This window comes from Suillus paluster, assembly GCF_016628075.1.
Source record: "Suillus paluster strain FC165 chromosome Unknown EDB91scaffold_56, whole genome shotgun sequence".
Lineage (NCBI taxonomy): Eukaryota > Fungi > Basidiomycota > Agaricomycetes > Boletales > Suillaceae > Suillus > Suillus paluster.
The window spans coordinates 243,053-266,674 of NW_024537616.1; the positions used below are offsets into that span (position 1 = coordinate 243,053).

The following is a 23,622-nucleotide window of genomic DNA, read 5'->3' on the forward strand; positions in this document are numbered from 1 at the left end:
CAGCTGATAGTACTGCGCACGTGCTGAATCTTGATTAGGTCATTGTTAACAGCTCAAGTCAAAACTTCATTTTGAAAGACCCTAGCAGGAATTTTAGACCGTAGAGCTTGGTTGATGCTGACAACCTAGCCTAGAGCGAGTAGTATGTGGATCATCCATAAGCACAACATGTGACCATTCAACGAAGCGACAACTATATGTACCAGGGTCCACCATCCGCTACTAGGGCCCTACGAAAGAAGGCAGCCAACAAAATGTAAAACAGGAAAAAAGGAGAAGAATTAACGATACGGTGCATAGATACAACATTCAACAAGCCAGTGGTAGGCGGATAAGCAGTCTGTACACGTACTGCCTAGTGATGTGTTGCCTTCACAATGCTGACTACGATGATGATTATGATAATTGCGATCGCAACACCAATGATCATGCGCATCTGAGAAAGGGGTCAGTTTCGTATGTGATGTTGAGCGGCGAGTCCAACGTACCTTCATGTCTTTCCACCTGAAACGTGACGAGTTCCATGAAACTTGATCGCAATTGAAAAAAAAAATTGCACTCACCACATATTCTGTTGAAGATGCCTAAGTATCATCCCAATATGAATGAAGAATTCAAGTCCAACTCACCTTCCGTACTCGGTTGGCACCCCGACGGAAGCCCTGTGCTGAAACAGCAAGGTTATCTGGAAATTGCGTCAAACTACACTTTAATACGCCAGAGCACAAAATGAAGCACCTGTCTTATCTTGTAATGAGTCTAACCTCTCTCCACGCTCTGCGACCTTTGTGATGTTCTCCCTCATGATACCAACGGTGTCGTCGATTTGTTGTTGAATAGCTGCGGTTTTCGGGTTTCCACCCTGACTTGACCCGCCAGCGGGATTGGATGAGGAGCCATTACGGGGGAGGTAAGGGTCGTAAGGTTCGGACCTATGGTAGGAAAATGCAAATGAACTACGGCGTCTGCGTCATATGGGAGAACGAACGAACATGACGGTAAGACGACGTTAAAAGGGCTCTGAAGGTGAAGTTCAGTAGTGGAATCAGTAGCAGATGTATGATATCAGTTAGGGAGACATACCGTTGGAAGCGAGATTTGAAAGGTGGAGCAACTTGGGCAGCGACTGCGTAGAGACGTTGCTGAGGGTACTGAGGAAGCGGCGTATTCGCACGCACCAGAGTGACGTGTGACTAAGTCCTTGTGACACTTCCTTGTTTTAGGTTTGCCCCTCTGGTTATCTGAAATTGCAGTGCACACTACATTGCTGGCGCTGCGCTGCGCCAATCGGCCACGTTGCAAGGATAATCTCTTCAAGCTTGCCCTTTGTCAATCCCCCCACTTCGCGTGTCGCGTTCATAGTTGTACAACGCAGAACTTCGGCAGAAGTAATAGTGATTATTTCAAAGGCAACCAGTAACTAGGGTAAAATTGTGGGGGTTCTACGGCTGTTTGCACAGAATTTTTGTCGGCGAACTACGTAGTTTGCTGTGTGCAGTGCTGCAGAATTAGTTGTGATAGGACTGCCATTCATGATAATAACAAAACAAAACCCCAGAAACGTGACGTTTCGCGTTGGAGTGTGGGCGGGTTGGCGCCTCTGTCACAAAGAGCCCTCTCCGTTAACGAAGGTCGGTTTAGGAAAGCCACGCCGTCGACTTTGCGTAGTTTACGAAGACGAGCTTGGCAAGCCGCTACGTGTGTGCATCGGATTTTCGGAATTGCCAAACTTGATGCCGGCACAAGCCGAAGTTGAATCCCCGCTCCCCACCGCATCTATCCCGTCCTCAAAGGCACCACCAAATCAACAAGCCCCGGCAAATCCGTCAAGGTAAGCAAGAATCTATGCCATTTATTGTCACCAAACGCCAGGAATGCATCCGTTCTGTTCACTCGCGAAAGCTGGGACGAATTTGAGCGAAAACTGGGGTGTAGGGGCGGTGGATGAACCAAGCTGATAACGGATGGCGTTTCTGGCTTGTCGCATATTCATGTGAGCTCTGGAAAGGATGTTAGCTGACTTATATTTGTCGTGCGTCTGGTTCCTATAGATGGTGCGTCTTCGCTGTATATCTATGCATCACTGAAATCTGACACAGTTCGATGTGTTTGAGTAGAAGGTCGAAATCGACGCATTCTCCGGTTTCCGCGTGTACCCCTCCAAGGGCAAACTCTTTGTCCGTGGAGACTCCAAAGTCAGCTCATCTCCCCCAATTTCAATATATCCCCCTGAGCACCCATTGCAATTTAGGTTTTCCGATTCGCCAGCTCCAAGAATGCCTCCCTGTTCCTCCAGCGCAAGAACCCCCGTAAGATCGCCTGGACACAGGTCTACCGTCGCATGCACAAGAAGGGTATCACTGAGGAAGTCGCCAAGAAGCGTTCGCGCAGGACCGTGAAACACCAACGTGGCATCGTTGGTGCTGACCTTGCTACCATCGCCGCCAAGCGCAACCAGACCGCTGCTATCCGCAACCAGCAGAGAATTACGGCCATCGCAAAGGCCAAGACTGAGAAGAAAGAGAAGGAGTCGAAAAAGGCCAAGGTATGTTTTCGATAATTAATGAGGTACGTGCAACTTACGCCGGTGTAGCCTGCACGTGCGCCTGTTGCAAGTGGACCTAGGGTGTCGAAGCAGCAGATGAAGGGTGGCAAGGGTGGACGATGAGCAGTTTTTCCGTTGCTGGCACAGACCTATGTATCGCACGCCCTTTTCGACATGACTTCACATGCGCAAAATCTATGTTGCATGCTTCCGCTTTCGTTCATCTCACCTGTCACTCGCGGAAAAGAAGAAACAGAAACCTAACATGACTGAGTTACCTTTCGTCAGTCGAGCGTCTGAAACGAGTGTATTGTATAGTTTCCGATAGACCTTGCGTTTAGGATAGCCCTTGTTGGTGTTCGGGATTTACCTAAAACATGCACCTGTGGTTCTGGGGACGCCGTGTTACTTAAGCCTCATGTCGATGCTTACTTGGCTGTTAGCCATAGGAAATGTGTTGGCAATAAAATTGCATGATACAGGTATGTGTGCAGAATGTCCGAGGCCGCACTCCAATCTATAATATGTACTACACTTGGCGACGATGGTATATACGGGTGTAGAGTCCAATGAATAAGAGGAGAAATCAAAGTTTTGGTGTATGGGCACGTTCTGAGGCGTACTTGGCCTGCGCACGTCAGTTAGCAAACGTCATGAGGAAGTAAAGTGCCTAGAATTACCATCTCATTCTCCTTCTTGACATAGCCACATTTTTGGTAGAAGGCTGTGTGGAAGAGCATTCAGCATAAGCAAAGGTCAATGGAGGGAAGTAGCTCACGAATGTTGGCGTCGCTGCAGTTCAAGATGGTCTTGTAGCAGCCGTTGTCCTCACTGATGTGCGTGAGAGCCTGGATGATACGTAGACCAAGTTTCTTGCCCTGCTGACTTTTATCAACGGCGATATCCTCGATGTGACCGACGCTGCCAAGACCACGAAGGAACTTGCGCTCAATGACAACGGTGCCTACTCCGACAATCTTGTCGCTCGCCTTGTCCAGGATGACGATGGAGTAGTATGTGTGCGGGGTTGAACGCATGGCGTGGAACTGGTCAATCCATGCTGCCTCACCGAGGTCGTTGACGACGGAAAGGACGGAAAGAACATCGAGGTGACCGCGTTTGTAGTCTGTTGACGCAAGTGGGCGTATCTATGTCTCTTTAATGCAAAAATAATGTGAGGGAGCCGATGAACAACTTACCTGAAGGTCGGAGGGAAGTTGTGCTGAAACCTCTAGTGAAATGAGGTCTTGAGAGAACATAAGATCAAGGGGTGGGGGCGCTGCGTGTGTCGTGGACATGATAGGATTATTATTGACAAGTTGGTCAGAGTATGTAAGTTAAGGAGGATATTTAAGCGAGCACTGATTCTGAATTCTGTAGTAGGGCTGACGGTGTAGGTTGTTGGTTGAAGGGTGTTGTACATATGCACATCAAGGTCTATTCTTTATATGGACTTACCAAACATAGCCACGACGATATCATAGCTTGTCGCAAACAAGCACTGGTTCGTGCTTTTATTCGTTCTTCCGCCGCAACAGGCACGATTCAACTGAAAGAATGTGTCCAAGGCTTGCCGTCACTCCCTCGTTTTTACCTTCCATCACTACAGGGTGCTACGACGGCGCGATAATACTCAAACCCCCAAACAGCACGACAAAACGGAGGTCGCAGGAGAAGGTCAGAAAACAGATGGCTCTCAGCTGCGTGCGCCTACGTATCAGTATCAACATGTTAATATTACAAAAATTCAAAGTCGGACTTCCAAAGTGGGTTTTTAGAGTCGAGTACTCTTCGTGTAGACGAACACTGAATAATTTTATTTCCAGGTTCAACGCAGAACAACCAACTGGGTTTCTACTCACCAGCATTGCACCTGAATGCGTTCACTACTATAACGTTGCTACAGGCAGCCTTGACATCCGCCCTATCCGAAAGGTTTATGGCGTACCGGGTATCTACCAGGATCTCCGCAACCCCGACAATATCAACGAGTTGGAGAAAAAACTAGCGGATCTCGAAAGTCAGGCGGCCTTCATCACGAACTTGCATAAAGCACTTCCTAAGGGTACTCTCGCTCTGAAGCGCGGCTCTCTAGAGCTCCTGCAGAAGTTCCTGTTTCTCATGCATTATCGCCATGAATCGCGCGCAGTCCAATCCTTTCAAGTGGATCGCCCAGAAAATGCAAAGGCCCGTCAATGGATTGAGTGCTTCATGCAAATGAATGTCATTCAATCCGCTGTCGAGATGTGGCTATACTTCCTTAGATACTACCTAGACACATCTCATTCAGACATCATGCGAGGTGCTGCGAATCTCGTAAAGAAGTGCGGTGAATGTTTTCTTGAAGACATGCATCACCTAGTTATCACTTATCAAACTTACGTGGACGACTACTTCCTCAGTATTTGGGAAGCTGCGGAAGGGGAAGAATTTATCCTCAGCAATGCACTTGGCTGTCAGAAGGTTCGGCAGATAATTGCCCTGATCTGCACCGCATATTCGTGCTCAGCCCTCGCATTGCTATCTCCCTGTACAATGTGCTGGTGTATTCAAAAATACAAGGATACAAAAGGCCGGGTTCACTCAAGAGCTGTTTGCTCAATGCGAATCTAGCCCCACAAACTTGGAGTTACGCCACTGAAGAAGGCATACACAGCGACCACGGAAATTTCAAGTTCATTGCATGACACTACATGTTCTCCGAGGAAGGGAGAGATAGCAGTTTCGCGTTCAAAATCACGAAGTTAGCGCCACTCCAAAGGCTCTTTGACCTTCCTGACATGGAAGAGAATGCTCCGCACCGCGCTTTCATTCTGGAGTTGGCCCAGGATCAGCGATCTGGTCGTTCCGCTCATCGTGCGTTTGACTGCCAGATCCGTGCCAGCCCTTCGCCCACCATTACAGTCACCAGCGGCCATCCCATCCCAGGATTCCGACCCACTTTCACTGCTTTATGAGCTTCTCATGCGGATATTCAGGATGCCAGCTCCCTTCTGCATACGACAGGGCACATCTAGTGCTGAAAATCATGGAGAAAGCAAAGCCCACCTCATTCGCACGCAAAATCAGCCGGGCAGTGGATAAGTCTTTCAAGGCCTGCCAGGGAGGTTGGAGGACGGGATGTCTTTCGCTGAGGGCTCCAGTTTTGCCCCCTTGCTCTCCTCGATTCATAATGAGTCGTCTTCTTGACTCTTCCAATTGATGATACCGTACATGAGCACACTGGGCGCAGTGATGTCTAGAGGCGAAGAGATTTTGGACAAGCTCCGGGATGAAGTTGCCGTGGTGAGCTTTCTCGAACGTGCGTCACGCAGCCCTGGAGTGTGGCACACGCTCTTGTGTAGCGATACAGAGACCCCCAAGATCTTGTCAAGACTGTCGAAGATAGGCATCCAAGCGGATAGATCTATTGCGAAAATTTCATCATGAGGAGCCCCTTCCTGTTATGACAGGGTACGTTCTACGATGAATATATGTTATGGCTGGGCTGACCACCAGCCCCATTATTCAAAGCTACTACGAGTTAATTGCTCCCATAATGAAAGGTCTTGGTCACCCAATGCTATGGTCCCCGCCAAAATCGTACTCCTCGCAGCCGCGCGAGAGGCCCAAGGCCCGGCTCGTTCACAGCATGCCAGAGGCGCATTCGCACCTGCTCATGTAAATTATGAAGAAGATCCTGCGGGCAGCGCTCCCGGAGTACGAGCCCTCGCCGGGATAGGGCAATCCAGAGGAGACTCCAAAAACGGGTAGGTGAGATGGCCATCGTCACAGGAGGAATTTCTTGAACTTTGTTCTGGATGTGTTTTCGCCGAATATGAATTACAAGCTGTTTGAAGATGAAGAAGCTGCTGCTGTGAGTACCTGAATCACCTGCGAAATGATTTTTATAGCGTTCAAGAATCACTTACTGAGATACATCAGTCGTACATGTATAGAAGATATCAAAGTCGAGTCTCGATCTTTCCTGTCATGTGTCACAGGGTATGAGCGGGGAAACTGACTACCAAAGTCATCGCCGTGACGGATTAGGGGTTTCCATAGACGGACAGGTGCAGATCATCGTGATAGCAAAACATTACCCTGGTCGCGAGGCGCGCACGATGTGGCCTTTGGTGAGTATAAGTAGACTAGATTTTATGCATTCAAGAGCCCTCCAAACGTTAGAGGCTCTTCGTCAGTATGCACGCAGTAGGTCAGCGTTGTCGTTCAGCAGCTGCAATCTCCATTTTATCATCCGTTGATCACTTTTCTGAAGCAAGCAGTAGATCAAGACCAATAAACATTATCAGAGCTGTATCTTCGACTACTGTAAGGATTCAATATCCTTTATGCCCCGACCGCGCTTCAAAATGAAGACGATCGAATCGCCACGCGTTCGAACTCGTCCATGTGACACACTGATGCGAAGAGCGTCACTCTTCGCATCCGAGTCACGCGGATACATTCCTTTACATCTCCTTTTCACTTTCTTTCGTTATCTCACTTTGTGCTCACGCTCCACGATCTCCTTGCTTCACCGAAGTATTTTCACCTCTCCATATGCTTCGTATTCTCATTCAGGTCTAGCCAAGTACTCGAAAAACGTATATAAACCGCCCATGTACACTCATACCTATAGCAGAATCCAAGACTCTGATTCCCCGCTCCAAGCACGAAAAGATCCTCACAGCACCAGCCTTACAGATTCTCTCGTTGTTCTCGCTTTCGTGTCGTAAAACGACACGTCTCGCATTTCTCGTCTTCTCGTTCCAATTCCCCATCGAACTATAAGTCGGCCTTACACTACTCAGGAGTGACCAATCACAGCGGTAGGTTTGTACTCTTCCTCAAGGTATCTGATCTCCTCTGCCGTAAGCTTCACATCGAGTCCGGCTTGGGTTCGACGTCAATGGGAAATTCTTTATATAGACGATCGCTACTGACCAATGATGTCTTTCAGTTTTTCAAGACTTGTAGTTCCAACAATTGGAGCCGACACTCCTGGAGGAACAATTATATGGATTGAGTACCCACGTGAATGTGAATGAAATCACCCACCATCCTTTGTCAAGATCCATGCTATTGCTACTTGGGCCATGGTTACGCCTTTCTTCTTGGAAATTTCCTCGACACTGATCAGCCTGTCAGTTCACTGCTTTTCTTATGACGGAATCAGCATACCGGTTAATGGTAGTTTCGTACGCCGATACATGGACATAATTCCCAATCATCCTGTGAAAAAGCATGAATCAGACGATCACTCCGAATAAGATGTCGGAAAACTTGCGAATCAGATTGACCTCTATTGGTCTGCCGTCCAAGGGGGCGTGTGAGGGCACCGCGAGCCAGCGGAGACCATGGGGTTGAGCCGACACCGAACATCTTCATTCTTGTGAGTCATAACGCTAATATCCTCAGTACTATGTAAGAACCTTGAGAGTAGGAAACATTTCGCGTTCCTCCTCGCGATAGAGTAGACTGTAGTGGTTCTGCACGGAGATGAAAGGGGTGAGCTTGTTTGTGATCGCATAGTCTGCATTAATCTAGGGTCAGAGGAAGGCATGTACACTCGATTGAGAACCAACTTTGCATCGCTTGGACTGGGCAGCAAACTGACATTAGACTGACGCTGCAAAGGAGAATGAATACCTACACTGGTATGCCCAGCACGAGCTCATTCCGATGTAGCGGACATAGCCGGCTTTGACTACGTCGTGCAATGCTTGCATCTTCTCAACAATTAGCATAGGAAAGCAAGAATAAAATAGGCACTACCGTCTCTTCAATCGGTGTTTCCTTGTCGAATCTGTGACCTGCAAGTGAATAAGCAGTATGAGAAAGCGGTTAGCACATTGATGGATGGACATGCATTGTAGAAGGTCAATATAATCCAGCTGAAGCCGCTCCAAGCTCTGTTTCACGCTTGCGAAGATGTGCTGTTCGTAATTTGAAAACGTCAAGAGACCTCAAAATCTTGAATGAAAACATGCCTTGCGGCTGAGGCCATGCTGGTTCACAAAACCATTTTGATCTGGGTCATCACGTCCGGGAAAGAACCGGTTGGCACTATATTCACGTCCGACCACATGGTACACCTGTTTGAGGGAGAGCTGATGAGAGAACTCGAGACCACTGACGACACGTACCTTGGTCATGACAACAATTTCGTCGCGAGGTAACTTCAATCTCTTGATGGCTCGTCCAAGAATTACTTCTGAGTAACCATTGGAATACGTCTAAGAAATATATAATACGCAATATCCTTGATTTAGCAAGAATTGACACTGAATCGTGATATTGGGTAACTCACATCAGCGGTATCAAATGTCTGAATTCCTGCTTCATAACTGCTCCCAGTGATCAGAGGATTTATGGATATTTTATTGAGACTGAACTTACGCTGTTTTGATGTGTTCGACTGCTTCATCCTCTCCGAGAACCCAATCTTGCCATCCCTTGTTGCCGTATTGCATGATGCCAAGTATGATTCTGGACACCTTTAAGCCAGAATTACCCAGCCTGACTGAGCCATGGTTGGAATGAGTAGCATCCTATAAAACGTAGCCATACTCACCGTACGGCACTTTCTTTGGTGTGGACATGATAGCAAAAGTTTCTTCGAATTGTCGACGAACAGTGAAAGGTGAATGAGCTCAAACATTCAAGGAGAACGGCGTGCCATCTCGATGTTCTCATGTACTTCTGTACATCAGATCTGAGATCTCGGGGCATTCTTCGTCAGCTGAGTATGCTCATCTGATATGTGGCCCTGCCAGTGCATATTATAAGTATTAGGGTCGATCGTCATTTTTAGATGGGATGGTGCCCCAGACGGAACGACCCTGTTTAAAAATAGCCTTAGATACAATCTATTGTAAGTAGTAGATGATAAGTTGCACCCGCTGTCACCACTCACCTTCATTGCGGCTTGCTCTTCGCAAGTATGACGGTCACTACCCCAAATGCGCACCACCTAGTAGCTCCTACTACATATCAAAGTAACCAGTCAGTGAACCTCATTCCTCACATCTCTCAGCTCGCCAGTATGGAGCTCCAAGTTTCAAATGCATTCCTATTCGTAGGAGTTCTGTAAGAACCTAAACGGTTCTAGCGAGTTCGAAGGGACGTGGAGACCGCGAGTAGTTGGGGGTGCACTGCAGAGTTAGATTAGCGTTACTAATAGTTATGCGATAAGGAGTGTGACGAGTTTTCGAGATGTTCAATGATAGATATAATGAGACTGTTAGATGACGAGTGCGAAAGGGAAAGTTGATACTGGTTATTATTGCCTGGTGTAGTGAGTGTACATGTGCTACTTTTATACCTCGAGTGCTAAGGGTCCTCGGCTACGGCTATAACGGATCGATTAGGTGACGACGGACGCTGAAGGGAGTGGCGTCGCGCTTGACAGGGTAGAGTAAACTGGCGAGAAGGAAAGTACGAGAGTTTGGGTAAGTGGCGGCATGGTTGGGTATGGTATTTGACAAAATAACGAGTCGCTAAGGGTTTGTTGATAGATTCTGGACGGTTGGGTTGCGATTAGGGCGACGGTGATGAAAAGAGGGTCGAGTAGTGGCGAGGAATTGGCGGTAGAGTTGAGACGGGGCTTGCAGGTTGACAGCACCGGTGAGGATGGTTGTGGTAGCGGTAAGTGTTGATTCGGCCGTTTCCGGCGATAGACGATTGGTAATCCTTACAGTTCACGACTTTGATGCATCAAAAGCCTGACCATAGTAGGCACCCACGTCGTGGTTACTGTAAGTAAGTAACTTACGTAGATGATGGCACACAACTCATTCAAGCTCTTTCCTCGCGTACTAACACCTCACATTCTCTGAGCAGTCGCAACACCTCAAGTCGACAATGTCCACTTGAACGTGCAGCATGTGCACGATTGAGGCTTGTTGGTGTTTTCTTCATGACTCAATGAGTCTTGATTGACATTCATGTGACATCAGTCCAACAGCGAGCATCAAGTTGACGATACACTGTACTACCAGGCATCATGCATTCATGCATTACTCACGACGCATTTTCTCTCAGGCTGAATGGTTCAAGTTAGATAGATACTCAATAGACGGGGCTTTCAAAGGAATGTGTGTTCGGGCAGGTTGAATTTCATTTCTGGGAAGAACATGCTACTTACAAGACTTCTGTCACGGTCCTTTCACAAGGATTGCACAGGGGGTACATATTTTGTCTGAGTCATGCGGATGAAGGTTGGATGAAGGTGTTTGTTTTTGCTTGACGGGCGGTCTCATTACCGTGATCTCCGGGACTTCCATAGATGGACAGGTGCAGATCACCTCATGGTGCCTTTCCTGGCATTACACTGCCCTAGCCGCAAGGCAAGGCAAGCCACAGCTCAGCGCTCAGCCCCTCTCGTCCATACGTCCCATACGTTCCAACACTACAGAATGCCAAGACGTCATGGGAATACTCGAACCCCCAAACAGCAAGCGAAAGCCGAGCTCACAGGAGAAGCTCAGAAGATAAATGCCTCTCCGCAGGCGCCTACGCATCAATATCAACATTTTATTCCACGGTTCATATTATGAAGATTCCAAGTTGGACCTGTGAAGTGCGTTTTTGGAGCACTCTTCATGTAGACGGACAGTAATCATATTCTCTGTGGCAGGTCCAAAGCAGAACGACAAAAAGAGTTTCAACTCACTGGTGTTGACCCTGAATACGTCCACTACTATGACATTGCTACAGGCAGCCTTGACATTCGTCCTATTGGAAAGGTTTATGGCATATCGAATTTATACCAGGATGTCCGCAACACTGAAGATGTCAACGAACTAGAGACAAAACTGGCTGACCTCGAACATCAGGCAGCCTCCATCATCGAGGACTTGCATAGAGCACTTCCTCAGGGTACTTTCACTCTGAAGCACAGATCTTTAGAGCTCTTGCGGAAATTCCTATTTATCATGCATTATCGCAATGTATCATGCTCCAGCCAATACTTCCAAGCAGATCACCTGGACAACGTAGGGGCCCGTCAGTGGATTGAGTCTTTCATGAAGGCAAAGGGCCTCCAATCCGCTGTCGAGATGTGGCTACATGTCCTCAGATATTACCTCGATACGTCTCATTCAGACTGTTATGCTCAGCGTCGTCAGACGTCTTAGCAGTAATCAAAAGTAGTCAAAAGTTCTAGCTAACACCCTAGTGTTAGAGTCGTGCAAGTAAAAGAGTAGATTGCAGGCCCTGGTCTGCGTAGGTCAAGTTAAAGAGTACAGGAGGTAAGTAAGAGGTATATATAAGAGTATTGAAGAGGCGAATGAATAATAGAAGCGGAGCTTCAATAGTAATGAGCCAATGAGAAAAAGGAAAAGAGAATCATATGATTGAATGTTCTAGAAGTACATGTAATAGAAGTGTGATATGTGAAGATGTGAAATGTGACAGTGTGAAAGGTGTGACAGTATGTGACATTGTGACAAGGTTTAGGGGAAAAAGGATAACCGTAACACAGACATCGTGCGAGATGCTGCAGAACTCATAGAGAAGTATGGTGAAGTCGGTCTTGTAAAAATGATCGCTGAATTGCATATCCCACCTGATCTCGAACACTATCAAGCTGTCGCTTATCACGGTCAGGCGAACAGTTACTTCTTTAGTATCTGGGAAGCCGCAGAAGGGGAAGAGTTCATCCTTATGCATAATTCTTTCAGTTTGTGGGAAGGTTTGGCAGGTGGCTACCCTGGTCTGCACCGCATATTCGTGGTCAGCCCTCGCATTGCTATCGTCCTGCGCTGTGGGTTGCTGCGTCCAGAAATGAGATGATACATACCGGCAGGTTCACTCAAGAATTCCTTGCTTAATACGAATCCAGCACCACCAACTTACGCCAGTGGGAAAGATGGCATAATAAGCCACGCAGATTTCCAATCTGCCAGGTCACTTGAATGCTACAGGTTGTCTGATGAAGGAGGAAACAACGGGTTTGTATTCAAAATCACAAAGCTGTCCCGACCTCAAACATTGGAGCTGAATTCCGTTGTATTAACCAACATGAAGCAAACAGACTCTTTGACTTTCCTGTCAAGGGAGAGTATGCTTTGCACTGCCCGTGCATTCCGGAGTTTACCAAGTAACTTCCCAGAGAGTGACTTGGTCGTTCCGCTCATTGCGCGTCTGACCACCAGTATGAGGGCAGATGTGTCAGCCCTTCACCCACTATTTCACTCACCAGTTGCTGTCCCCAACAAGGATTCCGATGCACTTTCACTTGTTGATGTAGTGCTCTATGTGCTTCTCATGCAGATAAGCACGGGATGCAGGCAGTTCCACTCTGTATACAATAGGGCACATCTAGTGCTGAAAATCATGGAGAAAGCAAAGCCCAACTCATTTGCAGACGAAATCAGCCGAGAAGTCGACAAGGCTTTCAATGCTTGCAAGGGAGATTCGGAGGATGAGATCTCTTTCGCTGAGGGCGTCAATTTCGCTCCTCTAATATCCTCGATTCCCACCGAGTCGTCTTCTCAACTCTTCCAATTCATGATACCGTACATGAGCACACTGGGCGCGGAGATGTTTGGAGGTGAGGGGATTTTGGAAGAGCTCCAAAATGAAGTCGCCATAGTGAGCTTTCTTGCACGTGCGTCAAGGAGCCCTGGAGTGTGGCATACACTCTCGTGTAGCAGCCCGGAGGCCCCCGAGATCTTGCCAAGACTATTCAAGAAAGGCACCCTAGCAGATGTATTCACGAACTTCACAGAGTTCATGTGCAAGGCCTCACCACCAGGATTCTCTTCCGATTATCACATAGCATGTGCGCTACAACGAATATGCGGGATGGCTGGGCCAACCACCAACTCCATCAGTCAGAGCTACTACAGGTTAATGGCTTGCATAATCCAATGTCTTGACACAGTGATGAGGTCTCCGCCAGAACCGTACTCTTTGCAACTGCGCAATGCGCGGCTCGTCGTCAAAATGCCAAAGGCTCATTCAGACTTGCTTTTTTTGACTATGAAGGAGTTCATAAAGCTCATGGGATCCGAGCTGTCGCTGGGAGAGGACACTGGATGCATGACCATCTCAAAACGGATCGAGCAGATGGTCATTGTTGGTGTTCTTGCATGGTTTGTAAAGCACAGGAGGAATTCCTTGGACTTCATTGTGTCTCAGTTTCTGCCTGACATGAATTTCAAGTTGCTTGAAGATGAAGAAGGTACTGGGACTGCCTGAATCAGGTATGCAAATGATCTTCTACAGTGTTCACGATCGCTTACTGAGACATATCAGTTTATTGTAAGCACAACACGGCTTCGCAATTTCACAGAGTCAAGTCTCGAGCTTTCCTATCATGGGACACAGGGTGCAAGTACTAGTGGGGATGCTGACCACGAGAGTCGCCGCAGAATTTCCCTAGACGGACCGGCATAGATCATTGTTCTCCCTGGCTGCGAGGCGATGATCATGAGTGCACAATGATTTGACGCATTCAAGAGCCCTCCATAGATTAGATGCTCTTTATCAGCCTGGACCTCCATTCCGTTATCACTTATCTGAAGAGCAAGCAGCGAACATCAGGAAAACCCTCCCACGTAAACTTAAACGAATTTTCCCTAGCCTGTCAAAATTACAGCCCTTTGCATAAGTCCGTGAAAACATCAATTTTTTTGAGCATGCATGGCGCCACCTATGTTTCCCACATTTAATAGTGGGACTCAAAGTAAAGTTCTAAACTCACTAAAGCGTTCGGTAAAAAATCAGCTAAGTGTTTTCAACGATGGAGTCGGCCGGCATTAGGTATCGGAGCTTGAATATTGATGCCTGTTCCACCTGGGTGGCACCATTAATATTACTAATTAGTAATAACATCGGGTATCCCATTTCGTTACTACTTAGTAAGGGCTACCTATCTATCCCCCTACCAGCAAGAAAATCAGTACTTCAGCAGTACCTTGGGTGAATTTGAGCTTGCTGTGTGCTGCTATTTCGGGCACCTATTATAATAAGCTTTGCCACCATAAATAGATACGAGCGGATAACTCCGGATGTCGTGGTCATCGCTTCCCCACGTCACACGGTACCTCCCACGGTTGTCAGCAGCTTGCGCTCATCGTCATTGACGGTGAGCTCGTCTTTTCTCTCATTCTGGGCCCATTTCCCCCCTTTTTTTTCACAGGACTTTGTTTTTTACATGCGCTAGATAGCATACCAAAGCCCTCTAGGCATAGCTTTCCCTCAAAGTCTTGGTTCAATCAACAACAATAATAATCCCATGGCTACCACATGCTCGTCATTACATGCGCTACACGATGGTATGTGTCCCAAACCCGCCCTTGATATGCTGACCAGCATAGACTAGTCAGTGGTCACCAGACCACCAAGCTCCCCACTGGCCTCATCACTCACAACATCACCTGCATCTCCACCTATCTCCTCTTCATCCCCTTCGTCTGCTTCGTCCTCTTCGTCCTCTTCGTCCTCCACGAACTCAGTGCTCTTTGCGTTCCAATTTGGTGCTTTCGGAGCCTTTGTGCGCCGTTTCCGGGGCTTGTAGACTTGCTCGCCACGAGCCTCACGCTCCTGGTTTTTATTCTTGTGCTCCGCCACCTCATCTTCAGTGAGTTGCACCCACGAACAAGTTGTGCTCATGAGGCTATCAAGCAGCTTCATTAGATCTTCGCGGTGGCCTATTTTCCCAGGATTTTGCATGTTGCCAAGTGGATAGCCTTGGAGAGCAACAGCATAAGTTTCTACGATTTTCTGCTCGTAATTATCGTAGTTCATTGTGACCCTCTTTTTTCGTGAAGGCTTTGTCATGCCAAGAATAATATCTGCATGACATGTCAGCGAGTCACAATGAACCATTCACGACAAATTACCGAGACCGTCTTGGATATTCCGGTGACATAAGCTTATGAGTTTTGTCAAAGAAAGCCGTTGACTGATTGTCGCGGTATTATCTACATTAAAGTTGAGTACATTTGATGCTTCATCAGATACAATTGGACTTACCGAAATCTCCAACAACCCAAGACTCGAGTTTAAGTGCGAAGCACTTCGGCTCCATGCCAAGCACGTCTTTGATGAATGAAGCAACCTTAGGTGTATAAAAGAGCTTCGGCTCGTGGTACTGCTCGACATCGCCACGGACAACAAGGTAGATCCCCTCAATACCTGTTCGAGCCTGGATAGCAGTCCACTGTTCAACCATTTAGTGCGTATTTCATGGACCGAATAAAAATTAAGTACTTCGGTCTGCATTGCATTGAATGTAGCATTGACATCTTTCTGTAGTGCCTTAGGGTTAGCACGAGTGACTTTTACGCGGGACTGACGAAGCGTCTCGACGTTATCTTGAAGATGGTTCTTGTCGGCCACTGTCAAGCGGCAATAACTTGTCATTAATTGTGTGCGGTTTTCTGTAATGAACACAGGCAATTTTAAACGATCTCCCACTCCACGTCCTTTTACTGTAGGTCAATATTATTATTTTTTGCAGGTCATAAATACAAGTACCTTCGTTGTACTTGTTCAGCTCTTGTCTCACAAATGCATTCCAGGGATTCACGCGGCATTTGTTGAAAATGCCCTTGCCTACGTGAAGTTGCTTGCGGGTCCACTTCAAGCTTCTGTAGACGAGTAAGTCATACTTTGGTTTTGGTGTATTAAATGGACTTACTGACCGTGCTCTTGTGCAATGGCGCGTGCTTCCTCTTGATAGGCATCTTGTGCTGTCGTGAGTGCATTCATCAAGTTTGTGAATTTTTCACAGCACGCAGCTTTTTGGACCGTTGTCAGCTTCGCGCGGACACGCGTTGCTTTGGTTGTTGATTTAACCATAATGTGAAGTGAAGTTTCAGATTGGTGAAGGTTGGGGTCACTCGCAGGCAGGACTTGGCTTTGTGTATGAAGGAACTTCGGTTGGTCTCTAAAATTCAGGGTTGGTTTACTAGTCTTGTTTGTTTCACATGTCATACAATATTGTGATGGTCCAATTGATGATGTTGTCAAATTTAACTACTGTCTATTTTTTTTTGGTTTTGGTTCCGAATAACGCCCTACTAACTACTGTCTATCTCCTTGGTCTATGGTGTGATATTGATTTCGGATAGCGCCCACCCTGACGACAATTCCCTAGAATAATAATGTCAACACATGAAAATGTTAGAAACATGAAACTGAACATTCTGTATGAAAACAATTGGTGGCCAAGTGTCTACAACAGACTCGTATGGTGGTGGGGGCAAGATAAAATCTTGAGCACCGGATGATTCGGATGCAGAAGGAATTAAGGTTTGTCGGGGCCGATTAACTTCACCACGTTCATCATCAAAGTGAGTGGTGGTGTGTCCAACATCATGGTGCTGCAGACGCCGTCCAGAGGCCACCACTGGTTCCACGACAGACTCGGATGTAGTACCAGGCTGCACAGTCAAACCGTTCATCAGTAAAAATTAAGAAGTCACAGTGGATAACAATACTGACCTGAGCCTGAATGGATGTAACCTCTGCTCCGATGCCATAAATGTCAGAGTCAGACGAGTCTGAAAGATACATGGAGTCAGAGTCCAAATCATCTACAGAAGTGGGAGAGAGATTGTTTGGACGGTTCAAAGAAGTACGAGTGTTATAAACAACACTTGCACTTTGTGTCTGTGGTACCGCTTGCTGCTGATGACGAGAAGTGGGCTGACTCTGGTGAGGAATGGGCTGATGGCGAAGAGTAGGCTGATGATGAGTGTTGAGCGTGGGCTGCTGATGAGCAGTCGCTACAGGTCTTGCGCAAGAACTGGAGCCAGCATTGATGCCCTGAGAGCAAGAGATAGTGTTGATACCACAGCGAGAACTGGAGCTGGTGTTGATGCCCCGAGAGACGGTATTGATACCACGAGAGCGAAAGTTTGTAACAGAGGCCTGCTGGTTCATCGGCTGCGTGAGCCACCATGTCCCAAAGTCAGGACGGCTCAAAACTTCTTGGATATGACTCTGAGTAGGTGTAGTACCCTGACGAGTGGCCAGAGATTCAGGAAGCGGCGGAAATGGTAGCAAAGCACAGCTCCCTTGCTGAAATATATTTTCTTGGCTTAAACCTTGAAAAAAAAGGTGAATCAACCTGCGCAACAAGCAATGCGTATTAGAAACATACCAGAGGTAGTACAAGAAACAGTAGGTATATGTTTCCAGCTACTATTGAAAACCGACGTACAAACCCTCTCTGCGATCCCAGAGGCAAAAATTTCCTCCAGCAAGTCCACAGTTTGAGCGATATCTGTGCTATTCAATTGTTGTTGTACTGTTTGCAATGCAGCAACCTTGCTTGATGTGATGAGGACTGCAGGCTGATCAAGACCATTTCCTGGTAGTATTCTAGCTTGCGCAGACTGCGCTGCATGTTTCTGGAAGATAAATTGTGCTTCCAGTGTTACAACAACAGATTTCTGAAAATTTAAAATGGTTCAGCAGAGTTTGCTAAAGTACACGCTGGCAGGACATACATTTTGGCTGCCATGGCTGGCTAGATCAAGCCATTGGAGGCTCGCAAACATTTCCCTTGATATTGAGATTGAGTTTAGATTGAAGGTATTCAAGAGTGAGTTGTAAGGTGGGCTGAGAATAAATGACGGTGCTTACAATATTATGGTCATGCCCGCTATCGTGAAACTTGAGCTTGGGCCCCTGTTAATACATTCTTAGGGTAATCCTGGAAGCTATCAGTTAAATACTACTAGCCTGCTGAGTCTCTCAGGCCGGTGGTTTCAGCTGGTGGATATTTGGTCGGTGTTCGGGCTGCAACTGTTAAGTTATTATAGATAGACAGATATAGCCCATTTGACGAGTTCAAACCTGTTGTTTACAATGGGAATTACTATTAATGTCGTTACTTCGTGCACACCGGCTCGTTCATTCCTTAAGTCAAGTTGTATCATTCGTTGTCTTGATTGCATGCAACTTGTTCATTCATTCAGCAGTAACACAGAGCCTGTATAATTGATATGTTACTTCGTGCACACTGACTCATTCATTCTTTAAGTCTACTAGTTGTATCGTTGTCTTGATTGTATGCAGTTCATTCATTCATTCAGCAGTAACACATAGCCTGTATAATTGATATAGTACTATGCAATACAAGATTCCAAACGAGCAGCTTCATCACATAACATGTCATCCTCATCAACTTCAATGGGGGTTGCATTCTGCAGCTCGTCAATCACCGCGGAGTCAGTTAGCTCAATACTGCAGCAAACCCCACTAAAACCCGGCAGTGCATATATTGCTTGAAGGCGCATGGGGTGAACATTGTTCACTCGTTGGCGTTTGTCATGCAGTCTGCGGATATCACTAGCAAGAGCAGGATTACTCATGCTGAGTGACGTCGCAGTTGTGAAGAGGTGAGCATCTTCGTCATCGACCCATTTCTGAAGGCAGGCAATTTCAATGTTAAGGCAGTTAATCTCTTCACGAGCGCGAATGATCTTGAAGTACTTCCCTGCAACCTCCCTGTTTGCTTTGGAGACCCAAGGTTTCGTCAATACTTCCTGCCGTGAGTGTTTGAGCAACTCAAACTCCCCAACCATGCGTAAGATGCAACCTCACTGAACTTCAACACTTCCTGGGGAGGTGTTTGCAAAGGTGCCAGTTGATTGTAGCGCTCAAAAGCATTCCGGATTGCGGTGGAACATTGAGTGATTGCATTCGAGATTTGTTGCTGCATTTTATATCCTAGACAGCGTGTAAGCGAAGTTTGAACACAAGCATCAACACAAAGTATGTACCTGTACCAGCTAAGTTTGCTTTGGCAAGTTCGAACAATCTCTGCACTACAAGACCTTCTAGATGCTGAACGGCACGAATAAACTGCTGATTATGCAAGTATTTGAGTGCTTCTTGATACTCAAGGTCAGCCGGAGTCCAGCGTTGTGTAATGCCGATCCTCCTCTCTAAATCAAGCACGGTGTTCATTTCAAGAAGGAGTTTGTTGTGCGCGGCTCGACGTTCAACTTCCCATGCTCTGGTGGCTGCTTGGGGTCCTTTGCGTAGCCCGGAGTGTTGTGTGAAATCGGCTGGTACATACGAGAGAAATTGAACCGAAGTGATACCACCATATTCAGCCCTAGAAACACTTCACAAATGAAGCTAGCATATTGAGAGATGAATCACGTACTCAGCCATCATCAGAGACTGGAGTGCTTCAACATATGCTGTCTTCTGAGGATCATATTCCACCTCACTGGCAAGGCTCTCGAGATATTCAAGTTCTTCAATGTTCCAACGATGGAAGTCAGCGTCTGTAAGATCGAGCTGCGCTTTCAATTCCTCAACAGCGGGAGTTACATCATTGATAATGTCAAGCGCCTGCTTGTAGTTGTTGTAGAGGAATTGACCTAAATATAGAGATATTAAAATAGGTTGGCAAGAAGCCATGAAACTTACTAAGTTCCTGATAGCGGTCTTGATCCCACTAATCAAATTGCAGGTCGATGAATTGCAACCAATGAAAATATGATGCGTGGCGTATGAGTGGCGCCACAGCATTAGAACCTGAAAAAACATGCTCACAAGTCTCCAGATCCTCGATCCCAAGACCTTCTTGATAGAGAGTATGGTACTGTAGTTGACAGCGACGATTGTGGGCATGTCTGTGAAAAGAGTTGACAACGAAACGATGATTTAGGGTCTTCACTTTGTCAGCGATTGAGCTGGCCATGGCTGTCTTTGAGAATGAGCAACCAATGTCGTAACCAGTCACACCATTGGGCCCATAGACATCAATCAACTTGTTCGCTGTTGCAAGAGCATACTTTGCGCTTAATAAATACATATTGTACATTAAACAATTAACTTGAAAAAGAACTGCACGTACAGTTCACCACTTCGCCTCATTTCAACAAGAGTTTGAATAATCCCATGACGGCATGCGCTAACGAAGACACCTGTTTGTTCAAACACATTGGTGGTATTTTCAGTTATTGTATTCGCAGCCTTCCAGTTGTCTGTACACAACGAATCATTTGAAACCCGAATGGCAGGTGAAGGTTTGAGTGGAGTGGAAAGTTCGAGTGAAGCAGAAGGTTCGAGTGAAGCGGGAGTCTCTTGCACAACCGAAGTTTCGGGCTCCACATGCACAGTGGCTGGGCGAGCGCCAGGGCGTAAGCGAACATCATCTTTGAATTGTTCTACCTCGTCAGTACTAATGTGATACGAAGAGGTGAAGCAGCACTCGTCAGCATGGCCAGAGCCATCAACACGTTTCAGCGAGTTATTGCCATCAAAGGCATCAAGTCGCGCAGGGTAAAGAGGCAGCTCATCAAGTTGCTGTCACCAGTTTTGTAAGTATGCTTGGCAATTATGTTGAGTGCCTGACCTTATAGTCACATGCTGGGCAAGCATGCAACATGCGCCAATGTGGTGTGTCTTGTCCCAGTGCTCGATCAACAAGACTTTTCACCTGTCTTAAGATTTCGAGATATGCATCAAAGGCCACAGCAAACTGGTCCCGTAGCGACTGATAATAAGTACGCTAATGGGATAGTAGGGTCAGTAAGGATGGATCAAAGTTTTGGTTCGGCACTCGAGACTCACATTGTGGAGTGCACATAACACCTTGACCATTGCCTGTACACTGAACAAGGGTTTTCTTCTGTGAATTTGGTGATAGAGTTCAAGGCACTCCATAGAGACGGCCAGCATAGGTTGAACAGGGGAGCCGCCAAGGTAACCCGCCCTTATCAGGGACACATTGGCGAGTTCATCATCACATTGATTGACAGACCGCACATGTACATGGTCTACAAAGATGCATGAGAATATCCCAAAGAAAGAAAAAAAGATCTACTTGTAATATCGATGGTGGAGATCTGAAAAACCATCGTCGTCTCGCATTCATCGTTCTCTTCGATGGGGTCAGGGCATATGCAAGCATGTTCTGGATCTTGTTTCCACTGCAAGAATGCTTTAACAAGGTCTGGCATTTGATTGCACCAGGCAGCATGCATCTGTCAGTTACGTAGAAGGCGGGTCCGTGGGGCACATCGTTGTCGATGCCTACCTTGAATACTACAAAGCTTTGGTTTCACTGAAGATAAGAACATTAGAAAACTCACCATGCAAAGACATGTTTTCGCGCTGCACTAACTGCATGCCGTTCATCACCAGTAACAGGTGTATAGATCTCAGAGTCCTCGTCTGCACCCTCATTAACAGAGGCATCGCTTTCGACTGGTTCGATGTTTGAGTCCAAGGCACCGAAGTCTGGAAAAGAACTGCTGACATCATTCGAGTAATTGTTTGCGTGAATAGCAGCCTCTGCAAGAAGCTGTCGTGTAGCAGCAGAGATACCTGCCTTTCCGTGAAGTTCAAGAAAGAAAGACAGCGCAGACTACATACCTTGTTGACTCTCCAAGTGTTGCCTTTCAAGCGCCAACCTATCTGAATGGATCTTGCTGAGGTTGGCTCTTAGTGTCTGAGAAGTACCTATGTCTCTGATGACCGTCTCCTGAACAGAGCCGAACATTGACCTTGCGAAGGTGCGTTTGCGCTTGGTCATTGTGTAGGGAGGTGTAGAGGTAGGCTATCCGTGGGAACATTATTGATGTTGATTGAACCAAGACTGTGTGGGAAAGCCATGCCTAGAGGGCTTTGGGACACCATCTAGATGTAAAAAACAAAGTCCTATGAAAAAAGGGGGGGAAATGGACCCAGAATGAGAGAAAAGACGAGCTCACTGTCGACAACGACGAGTGCGAGCTTCTGACAACCGTGGGAGGTACCGTGTGATGTGGGGAAGCGATGACCACAACATCCGGAGTTATCCGCTCATATCTATTTATGGTGACAAAGCTTATTATAATAGGTGCCCGAAATAGTAGCACACAGCGAGCTCAAATTCACCCAAGGTACTGCTGAAGTACTGATTTTCTTGCTGGTAGGGGGATAGATAGGTAGCCCTTACTAAGTAGTAACGAAATGGGATACCCGATGTTATTACTAATTAGTAATATTAATGGTGCCATCCAGGTGGCCTGTTCTTCGCCAATGTGTCCGCCATTCTGCAAGACTACAATATCAGTAAATTCGCACATTCCTTAACATCCTTTTTTGCTACTTGTCCTGAAAATTGTCAAAGTGCCACTGCTTATTTGTGCTTATGCACTTGTCAAATTTTTGTACAAGCACCCACAAGCGCCGAAAAGCAAAATAAGTGGTAAAAAGGAGGCAAGCCAAAGTAACTGTGTACAAGCGAATTAAGTGATGGAATTTTTACAACTAACAAGTGCCTATCCTACAACTACTAAGTCTAATGACAATGCCACAGGAGGTGTGACCATCTCCTCACTGTTTATGACAACCAAAAGTGTGAGAAAAGTGCGCCCAACGAATAATTGTGCATCCTGTACCTCATATTTTCAGCGTGATATCATCTACTAGCCAAGCACAACTTACTATTACTCTGATCAATGAGCCTTGTGGATATGGTATGCGACCCTGCACTTCGTATATGTGGATGGATGCTGATGTGGTTGACAGCATTTGGTCTGGTTTGGAGACGATCAGCAACAGATAGTAGAGACTGGGATCTACTACACACGAGGAAGGCCCAACAAGGCAAGACACACGGAAACCGAGGTGCAAGGAGTTGCTGGAAGTGTGCAGTTTGGTTTTTGGAAGAGGTTGAGGGCGGTTTTTGGTTGCTTGGATGAAGAAGCGCTGGAGAGCATTCATGACATAGTGTGAAGTTGCCTGTGGACCGGTAGAGTAAAGGTGAGTTACAGTCATTTGCATATTAACTTTCAGTTGCGAAACCGCACAACACATATTTGTGTATATTTGTAGGGCAGAAAATACCTGTAGATAGTTGGATATACCTACATGTTGATGTGACGTGTCACACCTCCATGCCAATGGCTCTGTCTCAAGAGATCAGAATGCGTGTTGTGGTCTTGCGCTACAAACAGCATAGAACTGCAGCAGATATTGCTGAAATTGTCGGATGTACTGAATGAACCGTCTATAACATCCTCTGTCTTTATCACGACTTTGGCCAAGCTAGCAACCCATTTCATATGAGCAGCTGGTGTCCACGAACACTCGATCAAGGAGACCTCACGTACATCACTTCCATTCTC

The 23,622-nt window shown here is 46.7% G+C and overlaps 8 protein-coding genes across 8 annotated transcripts; 3 read left to right on the top strand and 5 right to left on the bottom strand.

Moving 5' to 3' along the window:
- Positions 1-38: 38 nt before the first annotated feature.
- EDB91DRAFT_1151060 (synaptobrevin-like protein) lies at positions 39-1,282 on the bottom strand. The gene is made up of 7 exons (XM_041319414.1): positions 1,084-1,282; positions 993-1,020; positions 739-932; positions 630-685; positions 564-571; positions 489-504; positions 39-436 (listed from the first exon to the last, which is right to left on the bottom strand). Coding segments are annotated over exons 2-7 (357 nt in total). The 5' UTR covers positions 995-1,020; positions 1,084-1,282; the 3' UTR covers positions 39-355.
- Positions 1,283-1,782: 500 nt separating this feature from the next.
- EDB91DRAFT_1151061 (60S ribosomal protein L24) lies at positions 1,783-2,968 on the top strand. Its single transcript, XM_041319415.1, is given in 6 exon segments — positions 1,783-1,831; positions 1,842-1,847; positions 2,052-2,054; positions 2,118-2,195; positions 2,252-2,545; positions 2,594-2,968. 4 exon segments carry the CDS (start codon positions 2,052-2,054, stop codon positions 2,666-2,668), a joined length of 450 nt encoding a protein of 149 aa, XP_041174109.1. The 5' UTR covers positions 1,783-1,831; positions 1,842-1,847; the 3' UTR covers positions 2,669-2,968.
- Positions 2,969-2,984: 16 nt separating this feature from the next.
- On the bottom strand, positions 2,985-3,991 carry EDB91DRAFT_1151064 (acyl-CoA N-acyltransferase). The gene is made up of 4 exons (XM_041319416.1): positions 3,745-3,991; positions 3,324-3,693; positions 3,226-3,269; positions 2,985-3,173 (listed from the first exon to the last, which is right to left on the bottom strand). Exons 1-4 carry the CDS (start codon positions 3,841-3,843, stop codon positions 3,132-3,134), a joined length of 555 nt encoding a protein of 184 aa, XP_041174110.1. The 5' UTR covers positions 3,844-3,991; the 3' UTR covers positions 2,985-3,131.
- Positions 3,992-4,038: 47 nt separating this feature from the next.
- On the top strand, positions 4,039-5,247 carry EDB91DRAFT_662430 (uncharacterized protein). Its single transcript, XM_041328022.1, has 2 exons — positions 4,039-4,311; positions 4,372-5,247. The coding sequence occupies exons 1-2, from the start codon at positions 4,103-4,105 to the stop codon at positions 5,156-5,158; spliced, it is 996 nt and encodes a 331-aa protein (XP_041174111.1). The 5' UTR covers positions 4,039-4,102; the 3' UTR covers positions 5,159-5,247.
- Positions 5,248-7,334: 2,087 nt separating this feature from the next.
- Positions 7,335-9,129, bottom strand: EDB91DRAFT_1238701 (aryl-alcohol dehydrogenase; the record flags this gene model as incomplete). The annotated part of the gene is made up of 13 exons (XM_041321758.1): positions 7,335-7,420; positions 7,472-7,528; positions 7,586-7,652; positions 7,811-7,909; positions 7,960-8,060; positions 8,181-8,256; positions 8,303-8,340; positions 8,379-8,463; positions 8,518-8,593; positions 8,621-8,763; positions 8,838-8,874; positions 8,927-9,050; positions 9,102-9,129. The coding sequence occupies 13 exons, from the start codon at positions 9,127-9,129 to the stop codon at positions 7,335-7,337; spliced, it is 1,017 nt and encodes a 338-aa protein (XP_041174112.1).
- A 2,091-nt stretch (positions 9,130-11,220) lies between these two features.
- On the top strand, positions 11,221-13,732 carry EDB91DRAFT_1057851 (uncharacterized protein; the record flags this gene model as incomplete). Its single annotated transcript, XM_041314112.1, has 4 exons — positions 11,221-11,635; positions 12,012-12,305; positions 12,336-12,913; positions 13,370-13,732. Coding segments are annotated over 4 exons (1,650 nt in total), but the record flags the coding sequence as incomplete, so codon positions are not given.
- A 1,491-nt stretch (positions 13,733-15,223) lies between these two features.
- Positions 15,224-16,127, bottom strand: EDB91DRAFT_1040140 (uncharacterized protein; the record flags this gene model as incomplete). Its single annotated transcript, XM_041312867.1, has 3 exons — positions 15,224-15,290; positions 15,576-15,963; positions 16,016-16,127. Coding segments are annotated over 3 exons (567 nt in total), but the record flags the coding sequence as incomplete, so codon positions are not given.
- Positions 16,128-19,025: 2,898 nt separating this feature from the next.
- EDB91DRAFT_1238702 (uncharacterized protein) lies at positions 19,026-21,187 on the bottom strand (the record flags this gene model as incomplete). Its single annotated transcript, XM_041321759.1, has 8 exons — positions 19,026-19,219; positions 19,273-19,610; positions 19,662-19,881; positions 19,931-19,958; positions 20,028-20,297; positions 20,357-20,812; positions 20,862-21,017; positions 21,080-21,187. The coding sequence occupies 8 exons, from the start codon at positions 21,185-21,187 to the stop codon at positions 19,026-19,028; spliced, it is 1,770 nt and encodes a 589-aa protein (XP_041174115.1).
- Between the last annotated feature and the right edge of the window lie 2,435 nt (positions 21,188-23,622).